The sequence below is a fragment of the Lycorma delicatula genome, chromosome 10 (assembly GCF_047948215.1).
Source record: "Lycorma delicatula isolate Av1 chromosome 10, ASM4794821v1, whole genome shotgun sequence".
Taxonomy (NCBI): Eukaryota; Metazoa; Arthropoda; class Insecta; order Hemiptera; family Fulgoridae; genus Lycorma; species Lycorma delicatula.
In genome coordinates this window covers 58,648,004-58,666,539 of record NC_134464.1, presented here as the reverse complement: position 1 = coordinate 58,666,539, position 18,536 = coordinate 58,648,004, and the positions used below count along the sequence as shown (strand labels likewise).

The 18,536-nt window shown below is 29.5% G+C and overlaps 1 protein-coding gene across 1 annotated transcript in view; it reads right to left on the bottom strand.

The window, feature by feature from the left end:
- Nucleotides 1-7,989: 7,989 nt before the first annotated feature.
- LOC142331714 (uncharacterized) overlaps nucleotides 7,990-18,536 on the bottom strand; it is a 29,261-nt gene continuing 18,714 nt past the window's right edge. The window contains exons 3-9 of the mRNA XM_075377754.1: nucleotides 17,716-17,811; nucleotides 16,788-16,868; nucleotides 15,133-15,222; nucleotides 12,597-12,741; nucleotides 11,452-11,518; nucleotides 10,048-10,256; nucleotides 7,990-8,300 (exon numbers count right to left, since the gene is read on the bottom strand). Of these exons, the coding sequence (XP_075233869.1) occupies nucleotides 10,072-10,256; nucleotides 11,452-11,518; nucleotides 12,597-12,731 (387 nt within the window). The 5' untranslated portion in view covers nucleotides 12,732-12,741; nucleotides 15,133-15,222; nucleotides 16,788-16,868; nucleotides 17,716-17,811 and the 3' untranslated portion in view covers nucleotides 7,990-8,300; nucleotides 10,048-10,071. The remainder of the gene's footprint in view (nucleotides 8,301-10,047; nucleotides 10,257-11,451; nucleotides 11,519-12,596; nucleotides 12,742-15,132; nucleotides 15,223-16,787; nucleotides 16,869-17,715; nucleotides 17,812-18,536) is intronic.

The window sequence follows — 18,536 nt, the reverse complement described above, 5'->3', positions numbered from 1 at the left end:
CTTAAGCTTTTTACATAAAAAGAATGGTAATTTGGTTTGCTTAGCATTTACCCTGCCACCACTCCATTCGGTTGCCCTAAAGCATAAGATCGAATGTCTGTACCATAAACGGCTACTGAGCCTCAAAACAGTTTAGCGACCAGTTTCCTAACTACCTCCTAGAGCTAACGTAAAAGCACGAGCGGAATAAGCATGGTACCATACACCACTCACTTGTGTGTCCCACAACCCACTTGTCATACATCACTAAAATGAGTAGGCGCACCCCGTCAACTACTAAAACATATGACTATCAACGCTGCCATGCCTAGGCCGCTGAAGGCCAGCAAGTTTCTGTCCACCATTCAAGTGTTTGGAGTCTTAATCTGGCTGGTAGCCAGCCATATCTCTCTGTTAGCTTTCTATAGCAGCGCAGTAGGAGTCTTTTCCCTTAGGCAAACATGGTATGACAAAGCGGCTCTCGCCACATTCCCGTTGACCTCTAAGTTCTAGCGTGGCCTGAGTTCTGGCCCCCTCCAAGAGCTGGGCAATTGAACATCATATCTTTGTTCTACCAGACCTCCTCATAGACACACAGTTCATCAGTTGCCAGGTGGAACTGAAACAAATATTGGTTTAAATTTACATTGTTGAAGAGCACTCAGGCTCACGTTGCCCTTAAAAACGACGGAGAGCATACCATCCCCCCAGATCTTGTATAAATCTATACAAGGACCTTCCCTTAGTTGTGGTGTACCATTCTTGCTGCCATGCTTCCATCGTGAGGCTGTAAAGCCTCCTCCACAGGTGGAAAATGAGCAACTGTTTGAAATTTAGAACCAGTGCATTGAGATCAGTTCCGCTCCGGTACAGGCCTGGCTTGAAACTGCATCCCAAATACCTCGGCCTCCCTGCCTCTTTGCAATATAAAATAATGGTGCAACATAGTTGCAAGTAACTTAATTTTTTGTTTTAATAAAAAAAAAATTAGTGAATAAAATGAGATTTTAATTCATTCAACTTCTTTGAAGTAGATGGGAGATGGCTGAACGCTGACTAGGGAAAGTGAAGGGGCATTCAAAATTTAAAATATTTTCAAAAAAGATAAAATAGAAGAATTTTAAGATTGTAATTAGATAAATATAGGTATGCTTTAACATTTAATTTGGTTAGCTATCTACCAAAAAAAATTAAGATAACCTTTACATAAAATAATAAATATCAAAGTAAAAAAAGGAATGAAAACTTTAATATAAAAACTATAAAAAGAAATATATATTATATTCTATAAGAACAAGATTTAAAGCCTGGATTTTATTTTGTTTAAATATATATTTAATCAAACAATTGAAACTATATCTTTACTTACTTTTTAAACTTCTTAAACTTACATTGAATTAAAAGATTAATTTATTTAATGTAATGAATAAAATTAAAAAAAATAAAATAATAATATATTTTTAAGTACTCTAAGTAATACTAAAAAAATAAATACAAATAAAATTGATTTATAAGATAGAGTGGAGGACTTCAGCCAGTGGCAGTGAAGTGATGAGCTGAAACAACAAAGGGAAAAAATATAGAAAAAAATTATAAATAGGATGATACAACTATTTGTAGCATTAAAATATTTACATTGCACACATTTAATTTATATCCCACATGTTTATACACAAATTCCCGCACCCGAAACCCGATCAACGATACCAGGATGATGAAAGTCGGACGCCACGCAGTTGGCGGGGTACAAATACTTTGCATACCCTGCATTCCTGAGAGGTATTATAATTGCATACAACATATTTATTTATGATGTCACTATGAAATTAAATGTTATAATTTTAAAAAAAACATAGTATATTATATTTGGCACCTGATAAGGAAATATATGAATAATACACCATGATCAGTGTCAAGAGTGCATTAAATTTGCTACATGTTAAGTAAGAACCTAAAATAATACACTCTGAACTCTGGCAGAGCATATTACATTTGCTACCTGTAAAACAAATTTTAAAACAATACATCCTGAACTGTGTAAAAGCATATCAAATTTGTTACCTGTTAAATAAAATTCTAAAATAATACAATCTGAACTGTTTCACAGCATATTAAATTCGCCACCTGGTAATAGTATTTTAGCAGCAAGTGATAAATTTGAATCCTCGACTTCATTTACGCAAAATGACAACGCAATTACTTTCTTTTGTTGTATAGACGATGTTTCTAAGGCGGAGATATCACCAACCATTGTCCGGGGGGAAATGGAGTTTCGAAGACAAAAGAAATTATACCTGCCTCAATTGGAAGAGTATCGGTTTAAAGCGGCCCTTATCCTCGAAATATTACCTAAAACTTTTGTCTGAGGCAATTTTTGATATGACCAACCCTTACGGTAAGGGATGACAAAAATATTGCTGGAATTGTAAGAAGTGGGCTTGTCGTATGGATTAAATTTGAAGTTTTTCTTAACTTTAAGGTGGATATCTTATTTAAAATAGAGATAATAGAAATAAATTGAAAGCTTAAATAAATAAAAAATTGTTTTGAGATGAATGAAGATAATGATAAACGACGAGAATCGAATAAAAAATATAATTTCGTTGGTTTTTCACAGAATGACGTAGCTTTCACTGAAATTACATTTGTTCTTTCCAGTAATTCATAAAATTATTTCTTTATTTTAAAAATATGTCGCCTATTGATGAGCTACGGCTCAACCAACCGTTATTTTTACCTTAGGCTTGAATGATACCTTAGAATGATACCGGTCCTGACAAGCTGTTGCTTGCCAGTGAAAGATAAAAGCCCATGGCTCAGTCGTGCATTGTCGACACGCTACGATATAAGATTCGGATTATTTTAATTGCGTGCAATGCACGGCTTTTTTCTTTCAGTAGTCACCCGGTGGCAAGCACACTTGACCGGGCGGTACACGGGAAACATTCCGTTCGTCACTCAATTGCGGGGCTCAATGAGTCCAGTGTCTGAACTGGTGCTCAGCCACCCATTGGCGTGCCATGGTTTTTATTATAATTATAATTAAACGTTTTGGAGTATCTTGGTGAAAAGAAGAATGTCACGACAATAATTTGATTATTTCATTTATTTTACACGATGAAATCTTTCAAAATCAATTGCTTTTCATGGCTATTCTTATAAATAATAATTATAAACAAATAATTATTGTCTACAAAAAGAATAATTTACTAAAATTTCAATTTTATTAACAACGATGAAAAATCGAGTGATGTACTGTTAATTGATAAATACTCAAAATATTATTAGAAAGGTTTAAAATATGATTAACACAGTCTTCTTAAAATATAAGCCAACAAATGTACAAGAGAAGTTTCATTGCAATAACTAACAAAATTCATAAAAATTTGTATGTATATATATATATATATATATATAAAATTTAACATTATATGAAATATAAACCACCTAAAACAATAATTAGATTAGTTATACTTAGCTTATTTATTTCCAATAACTGGTTTGTGCAGTATCTTGCACCTTCAGTTTGTAGTAAATTATAGCTTATTCTTTTTAATTGATTTGTATTATTTTTTTTTAATTATAAATATTTTCACAACTACATTTTTGTTCATAATACTTCAAATTTCACAATAAATAACATTATAATTTATGGTGAAATCATTAAAAAGAGTAAGTTTTAATGTAATAAAAATGGAATTTAGGATACTGCGAAAAACAGTTAGTGGAAATTAATAAAGTTTAACATATCTAACTACTGTGTTTTGGTGGTTTATATTTCATATAAAATATATATATATCTGAGATAACTTAGGCATTGACCAGATACTGGCATATCTTGATATGTAATGCTACTAAGTTTCTTCTCTTTATTATACTAATTATTGTAATTTGCCACACAAAATTTCTGTTTTTCACATGACATTTAATGGATCTACCAAAAATATAAAAAAAGTTAGAAATAAAAGTAACTGCAGTATCACTTTCTTTTTCTGTTTAGCCTCCTGAACTACCATAAGGTATTACTTCAGAGGACGATATGTATGAATGTAAATTAAATATAGTCTTCTTCAGACTCGGGTCGACCATTCCTGAGATATGTGGATAATTGACACCCAACCACAAATATCACTGGTACCCAAAATCTAGTATCCAAATATTTGCAATGATGAGTTAACCGCTAGACTAGACCGGGTGGGCTAATGCTCTGACCCTGGCCCCTGGTACAAGGTAAGTGATCATGTTTGGTTGCTAAACATTACATAAATGCATAGTCTTAATAAATATCATAAAATACAGGATCATTCACGGGAACCGGATGTTTGTGATGTGGGTTGTACTCGGGCGTTCGTGGTGGGAGGGGCACGTAGCTGGTGTCTGACGTTTCCTTTGTTCATAGCATTTACATTTTAGTCGTTGAGATGGAGCTGTGGACGCTAGACCAACGCCTGTACGCGTATGACAGTTTTGTGCGAAATGACGAATCCGTAACTGCTGTTCAGCGAGATTTCCGCCGTCAGTTTAATATCCATATCCATCGTAATGCAAGTGTCCCTTCTCGTAACAAAATATTACGATGGGTAAACAACCTTCGAACAAGCAGTTCAATATCGAAGAAAAAACCACCGAGTCTCCGACTAACTGCTAGCACTCCGGAGAACATCGAACGAGTAAAGGAAGCCATTATCAGAAGCCCACGCCGCTCTATTCAGAGGCATTCAGCAGCGCTTCAAATGAGCACAAGTACGGTAAGACGAATTCTGTATATAGACCTGCATTTCCATCCTTACAAGATAGCCGTCGTGCAGCAGTTAAACGAGCAAAATTTCATGCAGCGATTACTATTTTGTCGACAAATGCTTACCCCGTTTTTGAAGAAAATGAAAATTTGTTATCGTTAATGAGTGACGAAGCCATTTTCATCTGCCGGTATTGGGCAGAAAGAAACCCACATCAGCTTCACGAGAGACCACTTCATAGCCTAAAGGTGACTGTCTGGTGTGCAATAGGAAAGGTCGGTGTTATTGGACCGTATTTTTTTGAAGAAAATAACGCTGCCGTAACTGTAACAGCTGATCGTTACATTGCGATGTTGAATACGTTTTTCATCCCGAGTTACGAAACCGGGGAATCGATTTTCAAAATGTGTTATTCCAGCAGGATGGAGCTACAGCGCACACAGCGAGGGCTGTTCTCCGTAACTTGTTTCCGGGACAGATCGTTTCCAGATTCGGCGACATTCCTTGGCATCCTCGGTCCCCCAACTTGAGTATTTGTGATTTTTTTCTGTAGGGTTTCTGAAATCGTGTGTACGGCAATAAACCGCGTACATTGGAGGACCTAAAGATCGCAATTCGTTATCACGTCACCCAGATTGATGTAGACATGCTGCAAAGAATTGAGGCCAGTTACCGTGAAAGGCTACAACAATGTATTGCCCAAAATGGACATCACTTCCCGGACAATTTTTCTTTCATGAGTACGTAACAAATGCTTTGATTTAACAAGTGTTTCAATACCAATAAAACCTTTTTTAAAGTAAACATTCAATTTTTTATGATTATTTTAAAAACACCCGGTTCCCGTTTTACCATTTTATTTTACCATTTGGCTACACAGCATTGCATTTACCACCACAGGTAATCCAACGATCAAATCCATCAAGCAGCTGAAAAAATCGGTCGATCTGGTACTGTGAAGATATAGGATGCAGCAAGAAGTGAAAAGTTGATGAGACGTTGAATATAATCGGGTAAACTGTATAATTTCACACTTTATTTCCCCCACAATTTTAAAATATGTAAAAGATAAAATAATTTTACACTCTAAAAACCATGTTCAGTCATGCCTTTTTAATATACAAGGCAAATATATTCAAAATAAAAATGATTAAGTTTTGAAGTAATTTGGATTAGGATTTTTTTTAAATAATCATTCTCTTTGTTTTTACCACAAAAAAATGCTAAATGTTGCAAGCAAATTATTTTTTTTTAATAAAAAAATTAGCGAATAAAATGAAAATTTATTATGGCATCTCTAAAATCAGCTGACCCTGGTTTGAAAAAATTAAAATAACATGCAAGCATGCATATTCTTTGAAGCAGGTGGATCGCTGACTGGGGAAACCAGCGGGGTATTCAAAATTTAAAATAATTCAAATAAAATAAAAAATGAAAAAATGTTTTATCCTATCTGAATCAGATTTAAAAGCTACATTAAATCAAGAAATTGCCACTATATCTTTACTTGCGTTTTAAATTTCTTGAACAAGATTAATTTGATTGTCAATGAAAAGAATAAAATTTAAATAATTTATAAAAAAGGGTAATTTTAAAAACCGCATTCATTAATTAGTATTTCAAATAGAATTTTATAAAAACAATTAAATAATGTAAATAACATTTTATAACAATTAAACAACTAAATAATGCTTTTTTATATGATCTAACAAAAAAAAAAAAAATATATATATATATATATATAAATAAAATTGATTTATATGGTACAATGGAGACTTCAGCCACTGAAGTGAAGTGATGAGCTGAAAAGACAAAGAAAAATAATAAACATAGAATAATTATAAATACTATGATACACCTATTTCTAACTTTAACATTTATATATCACCCCTAATATATGTACATTTATACAATACATATACATAACATATATGTATATGTATTGTATTCATGTACATATGTATATGTATTTATGTATACAATACATTTATATACACTAACCCTTTTTACAATTACATAATTTAAAACTTTAATCCTAAAAATTAAACCCAATTAGAACATTGACCTAGAGGAATATATGAGTTATCCAAAAGATTTTTATTGTTTTATAATGTCAAAAGATAATATTATAGATTTGAACAAGTATAACTTAGGGGGAAATTTTTATTATTTTTGATATTTAAAAAAATTTGATTTTTCATAGGAATAAATTACTCTTAATCATAATGAATTTACTTATATTTTCCATATTTCTTTTTTCCCTTTTTGTATTTGTGCAGAAGTTTCCATTACTATCCAAACCTCTTAATTACCCCTTTTAAGATTTTCTTAAGAATGCATTTTCACAGCATAATATGGCCGATCCAGGTAGGAATTAAAAAAAGCTCTATAAATTATTCTATTGAAAAAAGATGCAGAAAAGATGTTTGATAAAATGATTTAAAATTTTTAAATCTGCAGGATTATAGAAAAAAATTAAATCGTATTATTCAGTAATCCATAAAGAGGTACTTTTTCAACAACGATATGAAACATAATTAGGGGAAATTATTTATGTGAATAGTGGGAGGTGCAGAACGATTTATAGCAGGTGACAGGTACCAATTAAATGACAAATAATAATCACATATATAATTATAAAAGAGAAGGTGCTCAATTTTAGTTTTTCACGAATTTGGAAAATGATTTATTAAACATATACATTTATAGAAATAAACTAATAATTGCTACAGACACAACAAAACACAACTTCACTGATGGCCCTGTCAAAAATAATATGTTAGCTGAACGAAGTTGAAACTCCTACTGAGCATATGGAAGGGTTGAACAATGCGGTCTAGCACAAACTGGTTAACACAGCATAGCCAGATCGCTCGCAGTGTTACCAAACTCATTACTTTTCTCACACACCTCATATAATTCACAATTGAGATGGCGCTACTGAAAATTATTTTGAACACTTACTTGCAAAACTAACATTGAACAAGATAGAGTAAAAATCAGGTTTTGTTTTTTAATTATTATTCTTCAATAATTATCTAAAATTCATAGACAGAATTTCTCCTGTAAAAAAAATAACTTTCAATTGTATTTAAAATATATTGATGAAATAATATATATTTAAATAATATATATACACTACGATTATTTTATAAATAAATAAAAAAGCAATTTCAACAGAGAAATACACAGTAAAATATTTATTACAAATCACAATCTCCTCAATGTTAATCCATGCACTGAGTGATGATTTTACAATAATGTATGACAACAAAATAAGTGAATAAATTTCCTGGAAAGAACTCTGTTTCTAATATTATTACCATCTTAACATCTTTATATGAAGTACAAAAATTTGTGTTTAGTCTATTTTGGTAGCTGATTTCCACACCACCTTCGAGGTACAGGATTTGGCGCGTTTTTTTTATAGTGCTATCCCACTTAGCCTTTTCTCTAATTATAATATGTTATCCATTAGTAGTAGTAGTACTAGAAGAAGCCACAGACTTTAATTTTGATGATTTTAAAAATTTATAAGGTTTTAATTTTTCTAGTTATTTTTGATGTAATCTCTACTTAAAACTGAAAAAAATAGAAGAAAAAAAGAGTTAAAAAAGAAAAGTAAATGACAAACGAGAGTTATTTAAAGTAACAGTTGAGACTTTCCTATTTTTTATTGTTTTATTTTTTTTTATAAGACAAATTAAAAAATAATTAATATAAATAATAATTAAATAAAATAAATACTTTTGTGTGTGCATGTGTACACAATCCATTTATGATGTACAATAGCGACTTGAAAAATATTTATAGAATAGATTGTGAAAAATATTTTCTTAAATTTACAATCGGATCTCAATTTTCTGATTAAAAATCTCAAATATTTTGAAAACGGTCGATATCCTGGTGGTTTGGAAAAACATTTGATCCCGTAAAATGAAATATCCCAGTAGTGTTACTCTAAATAGAGTCGCTGTTAACCATTGAGTAGCTTGCTTGAATTTTGGTCCTTCCAAACGAGTTGTTTGTTATATTTTATTCCAATTAAACAATAATATATAGCAAATTAATATGACTAAATAAATGCTGTTCTTAATGATTTTGTAGCTTGTTTTGAATGGCGGTTTTGTATGATATACTATCATTTATAAAAAACAGATTTCTATTTCAGCATTTTAATACATTCATGATTTTCATTTATATGAGAAAGCAATCATTTAAAAAAAGTATTACCAACCATGATATTTTATGAACCTAAAAATTACACAAGAACGTAATAGCTTGTATTTGGTTTTTTACACCAAAAGAAAGAAAACAACAATGTTTGCTAATGTATAAGACAACAGGAGAAGACAGTCATCAGTAGTTGAAAAAACAACTACAAGGCGGATGAATATTTGTAACTTTTTTCAATTTTTTTTGCACGACTTGATTTATAAAATGTTATTTCTCTGTGTTTCAGGAAAAAATTCTTTGCTTGAATTAGGCTCTGGGCTTCCAAGCATCAAAAATTATTAAGTGATGCAATTACCTAGATATGAAACGAACACCGAAGGTAACAGAAAATATCAACAATGAAGACACCGATGGGAAAATACAACTTTATCAGATTTGGGAAAATACAACTTTATCAGATTAAGGTTGCAAAAGCACATGTGAATAGTAAAATCAGTTCTATCATTTGATTACGCACAGAAACTAAGCTATCCGTCATCATCACAAATTGCATACATTACATCTGTGAAAAAAATTAGCCTTTTTAGTATCTTTAATGAAGGATTAGGTCAGTAGTTTTTGGTCATTGTAGATGAAGAGAATTATATTGGAATTCTTCTCTTCAAGTACAATGCATTATTTTTAAGAAAATATAAAAAGTTGATGTATTACGGCTCTTTGCTGATAACTGTGTGGACCGAAACAAAAACAGTAAAATCTTACGATACCTTGACTAGCAAATAAAACTGGAAGAAATAAGAAATTTTTATAAATTTTTAATATTATTAAAGAAACAAAAAATCTTTAAACCAATTAAAGATTTATTTAAACAAAAGATTTTTTTTAATTTTTAACCCTCACTTGTTGTTTGTAATTAGCAGTATCGTTTTTAATCTTGAACTGATAATTGTGCAACAAATTGCATTCAACAGAGGAAGATTACAAGGTAATAAAACCATAATACAATGAAAATTGATTTTTTTTGGACATGAGATCCCATATTTGTGCACAGTCATGTAGTATTATATTTTATATTAATATAATGCACATAGTTATTAGAACCTGCTTCTGCTATTAACATTATTTATAAATATTCAACTAGCATATTACTTACTTTAGTCATACTCCTAGTATATTCTTACTCCTTCCTATTTTTCTTTTTTCTGATGATTCTTTTTGGTGGTACTTGAGGTTTTTTAAATATAAAATCATCTTCACTGTTAGTACTTGAAAACTTTTTAGGGCAAAGATAAAATGTATTTGTTTGTACAGATTGGCCAGCATTTTTTGAAGACTTTTTTGAAGTTCTAGAGTACGGTTTACCTAAAAAAAAAAACTTATGTTAATGAATCTTTTCCAAAAATTATAAAAATACTGGTAGTTTATCCATTATATTTTTTATTAAGAGCTATTCATTCTTAGAAGATAATATTCCTTTTATGTGATTTAAACAAAATGTAATTTTTAGATAGATTTGTGATTTTTAGATAGATGATGCTCACTCATCTATTAATGACTTCTACACCCACATAAAACTGGTGTGTGATGTGCAATTTACAGGGGAAGTATAACTGGCTCCTTATTCTTTGAAAACACTCAATGTAGACCTCTACCAAGAAACTGTAACAGTTATTGAAAATTTAAAAGAGATTTGTGGTTTCAACAAATGGGGCCACATGTCCCACGCAAGAGCAACAATGGACCTTTTGACAAATTTCTTTGGGGAAAGAGTAATACAGACTGGCTTATGGCTAACTAAATGATCTTTCTCCTCCAAATTTTTTATCTGGTGATATCTAAAAGGTTGTGTATTCAAAAATAATCCACACACCATTAAAGAACTGAAAGCCAGCACAACTCATGGATTATGAGAAATTGGAAGAGGTATTCATCAAAAGGTTGCACAGAATATGAAAAAGATGGTAAAGGATTGCTTTGTAAAAATGGTGGATAAGTTAAACATATTTTTTTATGAAAAAATTTGATTTAAATATTGTTTGCATAAATAATTGTAATATTTATAACTAATCGTATTAAATGTAGGACATCATAATCACAAAAAACAAAATTTTGTTATATATATTTTAATTAGGTAGAATGAATATTTTGTGATGAAATAAGTAGTGGTAATTCAAGTTCGTTTAGAAGTAATTAAATTTTTTAATTAGATTTAAATATTTATTCAAATAAATCCAATGTACAATAGTCATTTGAAAAATAGTCCCTCATTTTCCATAAAAGTATATTAAGATTTTTCAATTAAGATTTTCTTATCTTTCTATATAACTTAAGATCCCTTCTCCACTTGATTAGAGAGAACATTTAGGTATTCATAATGTATTAAATGCTTTTTTATGTCCTTGTACTTAATACATTCAACAGGACAGTCTCAATATTTATTTACCAGAGATGTTTAATACCAAATGCAGATAAAGCAATTGTCTCTAAAGAAAAAAGAATTATAATCATTAAACACAAACTGCAATGCTAGTGTAAAAAAACCAATACAAATATCTACCTTTATGTTTTTTATTATGATCTTGACGAGATTTATATGATCTTTTTGCACTCTGGTCAACATGGTCCTGTAACAGAACAATATTAAAATTGTTATATTAATGAATTAATAACACATTAAAATATTAGTGATAAGATTCTTCAACAATTTATGAAGAACTACACAATGCAAAATAATTTGTTTTTACAAAATGGTACTTCAGCGATTAAAATCCACACATATGTCAATCATATTGGTATTTACTGCTTTTTATGTTCAAAGAATACCGATGATTACTGTAAACTCTGAACAAGGAGCCTACACACACGCTGAAAATTTACCAACATAATCCGAAAATGCAAGATCCAATTCTCTGGCCACACTTCTTGCATGAGTGACTTACAATCCTCACGTATATCAAAACACAAAAGAACAGCAGGTGGGTTTATGACATCTGTATGGATATACATTGCCAACACTGGATATTGTTAGTATAAGCGTGCAATTAATTTTTTTTTTAATTTTCATAAAAATATTAATTAAAAAAATATATTTTTATAATCGTAAAAATAAAATCTTAAATTAAGCAAATTTTGTTAAAAATCAAATATTTTGAATCTGTTTTACAGATACATGAAATTAATACAAAACAGAACAGACAAAAGCATTTCAGAATTTCTGTTATTTGCAGCAACTGGTTATCTATTAGGCAGAGTGTACCACTTCCAAGATTATTTATATACCAGGAATATGCAAATAAACAATAGAGATGTTGTATCAGAAGAAATACTACCAGCCTATATAAATGAGTGTAAAGGAAATTACTAAAATAAAAATAAGTATGATAATGATAAATAAAAAAATAAAAAACTGAACCAACCAATTAATACTTAAATATGCATAAAATTTCATTCACTTATATTTTTTAAAAAATCACTTTATTAGAACTTATTATAATTTTAATTATAATTAAATTTGATTCTAATTACATTAACAATAATTTAGATAAATAAATTATTTTATTAAAAAATGTATCAAACAAAATTACACAAACACTCCATTACAAATCAAATTTCTTCAGCTCTTCTTACAAGTGATCATATAATAATAATAATAAGCTTATTAAAAAAATGTACGTATAAAATTTAAAAAAATAACCAACTTACATTTAAATCCTCTTCAGTTCTTCTGGTTTCTTCAAAATCAAAATATAAATAACCGTCTTCATTTAATTTGCCAACTGATAGTAATGATAAATGCATCATGAAACTATTGGACTCATTACTATTATTGTGATTCATAGCAGGCGATCTAAATGGCAAACAGAAAAAAACACTGTTAGTAATTAGGATAAAGCATTATATACACAAAAGAATGGAAATATAAACAGAATAAATTAAATTAATGTAATAGGGTTACCCAAAATATAGCCCTATTATAGGGTTATAATAGCGAAATCATTAATGTTTTTTATTATTAATGTATAGTAATTAGAAATGATATAAAATTTGTAAGCACTTTGCCATATGTATTAACCTCTGTTTTTAAAAGCCATTTGCTTCAAACATGGCTTCCAGGTGGTACTCAAAGCTTGAGCCCAGATAACCATATATGCTACCATGATTGATACACAAAAATTTTTGGCGACTCAATTCATATCCTGGATTATATTGTTTTACTTGCTGGAAATTCATTCAGATTTCAAGTATTTAAGCTTTGTAGATTATAATTTTGTCCAGACCTTTAGTCAGTTTGCTTGCTTTAATAAGTAAAACAACAAATTTTTTACCCGGAAATTAATAAAAAAGTATTAAGTACTCTATATTAGACACAGCTAAAAACTTAATTTCATTAAAAATAGAAAAATTCATTTTTCAATACAGTTCCCATTGATTTTTATTGCTTTTTTTCCAGCACTGCATGAGTTGCCAACACTACATTTCTTTATGATTTATTAAAAAAATGTTTTTTGTAACTAACATGGTTTTTGTATATATGTTTTTTGTAGTAGTGCAAGCCATGCATGCACTGCTTCCTTCAATCCTAGGTCAAAGGTAAATCAGTGGCCTCTAATATCTCTTTAAGGCAGGCAAACAAGTGATAGTCTGAAGGAGGTACATCAGCATTATAGAGAGGATAGCTCTATACCTATAATATTTTGATTATTAGCAAGGCAACTGTGTGGGCAGTAAAGTGCAGGTGGACACTGTCATGTTACTGTTCATTGCAAAATCCCTTTCCTGATAATGTTCAAGTACTAGACCTAATAATTCTCAAAAAAGTTCTATCAATTTTCTTACTGATGACTTCCTTTTTAATTTTTTCTGGTAGATGGCTGTGATTTTTATTCCATATTATGCTGTTTTCTCTCTGGCTTGAAATGGTTGACCCATATTTTGTTACCAGTGATTCTGTCCAATAAAGCATCATCACCACCTACATTATCACAGCAAGTCAAATTTTGGTCAGTTATCAAAGGGCATTTGTTCATGCTGCTTTGTGAGTTGTTTTGGACCCTCCTTTCACAAACTTCATGATAAGTCTATCACAGATGATTTGAAGGCAGAACTGCAATTTGTAGATCATTTACGACTTCTTAAACAGCAACTCATCAGACACATACAACATACTCAGTGTTGTAAGTAGTAACCATACATGGATGTGAAAATGTTAATTAAAAACCAAACTACTAATCAGAATAAAAAGAAAAGATTGAGCATTGTGTTATTGAACAACCACGGAAGATGGTAGAGAAGTAAATAGTATTTCCAAGATTTCACACAAAATGCTATGCATACGATCATATTGATCTTGTTCAATGGAAGTTGGTCTGTATAAAGTTGGAAACGTTGAACAATGTTTAAAACAACACCCAATATTATTCAAGAAAGAGACACTAGGGATTACTCTATAGTAGTCAGCAGCGGTTCCTTTGATATGAAAGAAAAATCTAAGGGCTAAGGTAACCTTAAACTGGATAATAGCAATTTTCAACCTCCTTATTATATTTTAACCACCCAGGTTAGTGGACAGGCAGGGGTGGGAATATATATAGTATCAGGATAAGGAGTTTTTCATTGTTAAGCCTTGATAAGAATTCTATAGCTTTTCAGTAGCTTATCAGGTTAAGAGTTGTAACATTGCATATAAGGCATGTAAATCAGTGTAATGAAATGGTACTGATTTAAACTGCAAAAGCAAGTGAATTCTAATTTACATTGACAATTAGGCTGCACGTCGGGCATTAGTTTATATCTTTTTAATTCTGGATTGTTATAGATTGCTATCTGATCTTACTACCTCTCCTGTCAACAGTAAGGTAGAGTTGCATTGAGTTTTAGAATACAAAGTCATGTAATAAGAGAGCTTATGTTTACAGGACTCCAGCCTGTATATAGCTTCAACTGAAGATTTTTGAATGTATGACTAATATATTATTTTTGAATAATAGTAAGCAGTCATTTTATTTATGAATCATTAAAATGTTTTCAAAATTTTGGCAACAACCGAACCAGGTAATAAATATTTTCTTGATGTACTTCAAGGTAAATGTTTGTTCAATTACCTTAGTATGGGCTTAGAAAATGAATAAAGATCAGTTATTTTGCTGAAAACGTATGAAGCTTCAATCAGTATTATTAAGATTATGTAAAGCATGAACATTTAAGAAATAAAAATACTGCACTTAAAAAGTAGACATACTTGTTAATGATTTGAGAGCCTGAAGCTAAGTTTTGATCCGGTTGTGGTGTCTGATTTGATGTAGAAGTAACAGTTGTGTTGACACTTTCACTAAAAATAATAAAAATACACAAAAATTATAAAAATAGCAGTAACGTAAATATTTTTAAATTTCAAAAATAAAATGTATTATTATTGAATCATACTTGATCTTTCTTTCATATACATTCTTATTCTAAGAAAGAAAGTTCCCTTTTTCTAGTTTTTATGCTTCCTGTTATCATTTCCTTTTCTACATTAAAATCCATTAGTTTAAAACTCACTAAAGATGTTCAACCATACAATAAACTAATGAAGTTGAATTCTTATAGTTAGAACAGCTTTTATTAAGTCACACAGTATATTTAGTTACTGAACCTGCCGTCTAATTATTATCCAATTCTCTACAAGTTTTGAAAATAAGTAATTTTTAATTTTCATAAAAGTACCAGCTCTTTTTACAGTTTATATTCAAAGTTGAGAATTTATCATTTACCTAAATTATATAAATTAATTTAAAATTTTAGCTTTATTGAATCTAATCATTTCAATAAGGGACAAATTAAATAATAAGGGACAGATAAGGTACAAATAATAGAGAAATTCAGAGAAATACTAAGATAACAGAGTTGGATTCCATATAATCAAAAGAACAATGCACAATTACTGATGTATCTTTCTCATAATATTCAATAGAATCAGTGATGGATATAAAATTTGTTGAAAAAGTTATTTTTCCAATTCAACAAAAAAGCAGTTAATGAAGTAAAATATCTAAACACAACTATTTAATCTTATCACACAAGTAAGATTTTTTCCTGCATATAATAAATACTCGAATGAAGTAGAGAAAAAATTCAGATTAGGTACAGGGCTTCAACAGATGTGCTAGAATTAAGAAAGCTTAATTTATAAATTAAAAGAGCTTACATATTTTCATTACTTAATGTGTATTTATGTTTACCGATACAAAAACATAAAATACAATACCGATTAGGTCAATATACAATCATTACTTCACAGAAGATAATATAAGTGAAGGTATATCCCAAACAGCATTAGAAAATTCACTTATTTTGTAGGATGTAGCTCATAATAAATATTAAAACTAATGGCAATCTATCCATAAAATAAATGGAGAACTAAATAACTTAATTTTAGATTTCGACAAAAACATTTTTCTGCAAATTGGTTAAATAGTTGAAAAAACTATCATTATATCATTGGACAATTGAGTAGCTAAATCACTTATCTTCAAAATCTATGATAGTAACATGTAAGAAACAGTAAACTGGTAAATAATGATCTACAGTAAAATTGTTCTTTTATCTTGGAAACAATTTACATATTCCCCAGTGCTAGGGACTGTCAAAAGTTTCACATATTATTCCTGTACTGTAAATATAATCATGATAAAATAGAAAGGACTTAAAGAACATTTGATTAAAGAAAATATTTTTCTGATGTAATTTCAAGTACACTTGGTCTTAAAAATTATCTTAGGATAAGCTAAGAAACTGAATAACATTGTCATTTCCTTGCTGAAAATGTATGAAGCATCAGTCAGTATTACATAGATTACAAAAAGTATAAACATTTTTGAGATTTAAGTACTGCACTTAAATTAGTTAATATACCTGGTTATGAGCTGAGAGTTTTGAACTGGTTGTGGCGTCTGGTTTGGTGTAGAAGTAACAGCAGCTTTGTGGGGTCTTGCCCTAAAAATAAATAAATTATATAAAAATAATGGTATCATATATATTTTTAAATTACAGAATTAAAAAGTTAATATAGTTCTTCCTGTTTTCCCTTACCTCATCTGCTTAATCTTATAAAATTTTTTAACAAAAAGTGTTTCTTTAATTCAGTGGCAAACTATTTATGAGTATAGTTTTTGAATTAATGAAAACGTTAAGTAATATAACAAATAAAATTCACATAAACAATAAAAATTCCACGAATAAAAAAATGGACTGTATATTACATAATAGTGGACATCACAGATAATGACAAAAATGAATTACAATATCCAACAAACCAATTATAAAAACTAACAATAAAAAACAAGCAAAAGAGAAGACAAGCTCCGAATGACAATTATTAGAGAATAATGTAAATAATTTAAATTCAACAACAAAAAAAAACATAGTATTTACTTATACGGTAATGAATAATTAATTATGGTCTAATAATTCATCATCATTGATAAAAAATAACTAAATAGAATAGTTAAAATTTCTTTAAATATGTTAATTAAAAATAGTGTCGAGGGATACTTTACAGAATACTTTCACAGAATAGAAAGACGAGTTAATGTGTGTTAGGTGAATTAAAATATTTTCTTGATGTAGTTTATGGTATATTTAAGTGTTAAAATTATTTTTTGCAAGATTAGAAACTGATTTATTCAGTTATAAAGTTATAAAGGCAGCTCTGGGTCAGTTAAATTTTCATTTCTTTGCTGAAAGTTTAAGAAGCTTCTGTCAGTATTACATAGATTATGGAAAATTATGAACAATTTTGAGCTTAAAGTACTGCAATGAAAAAGATAACATATTAACATACCCGGTCCTGATTGGACTGAGTGAATGTAAATTTTCAAACGGCGTCGGCCTCTGGTATGGTGCAGAATTAACTGCTTTGCGGCTGCTTCTTCTTCCCCTGCAAATAAGATATAAAAATAACAGTAACATAATTTTTTTGATTATGAAAATAAAGAATAATTATTTATATTTCTTTCATCTTTACCCCTTATCTGCCAATTTACTTGTAAATTATTAACAAAAATCATTTTCAGATAAAAATTGTTTTTCTTTAATAAAGATTAATATTAAGATTTTCTTTAATAAATATTAATTTTCAGCATTTAATAGATTCTTCCAAATGTACCTTTAAGCTACTTAAAGAGGCAATGATTATTTTTTAACATATGAATATTATTAATTATATTCTAACTGTAATGGGAGTGTAATTTATAAAAGATTTGAGTTACAATCTAAACGTGTATACTTTGGGAATAAAAGACTCAGATGGCAAAATGTTATTGTGTATTTAATTAAGGTATTCTGTAAGTATGAAAAGAATCAGATTTAGACATTGCATTTTATGTCATTACCGAAGGATTGTCTCCAAGTTTAAAAACATTTCTTTAATCGTTTACCGGTTATATTTTACATGGTCAGAAACAAAACTGAGTTATGCTCAAAGTAATTATATAATATATCAAAACAAAATATCAGTGAAAGGAAAAACTAATTATTTTGAACAAATACTGAAAAGAAGTTTTAGTTAAATTAATGCTATAATTAGTATATGTATTAATTTATATTAATCATTATTTACTTACTTAACTGGAAGAGTACTCATATCAAGCTGCTTAAAAAAAT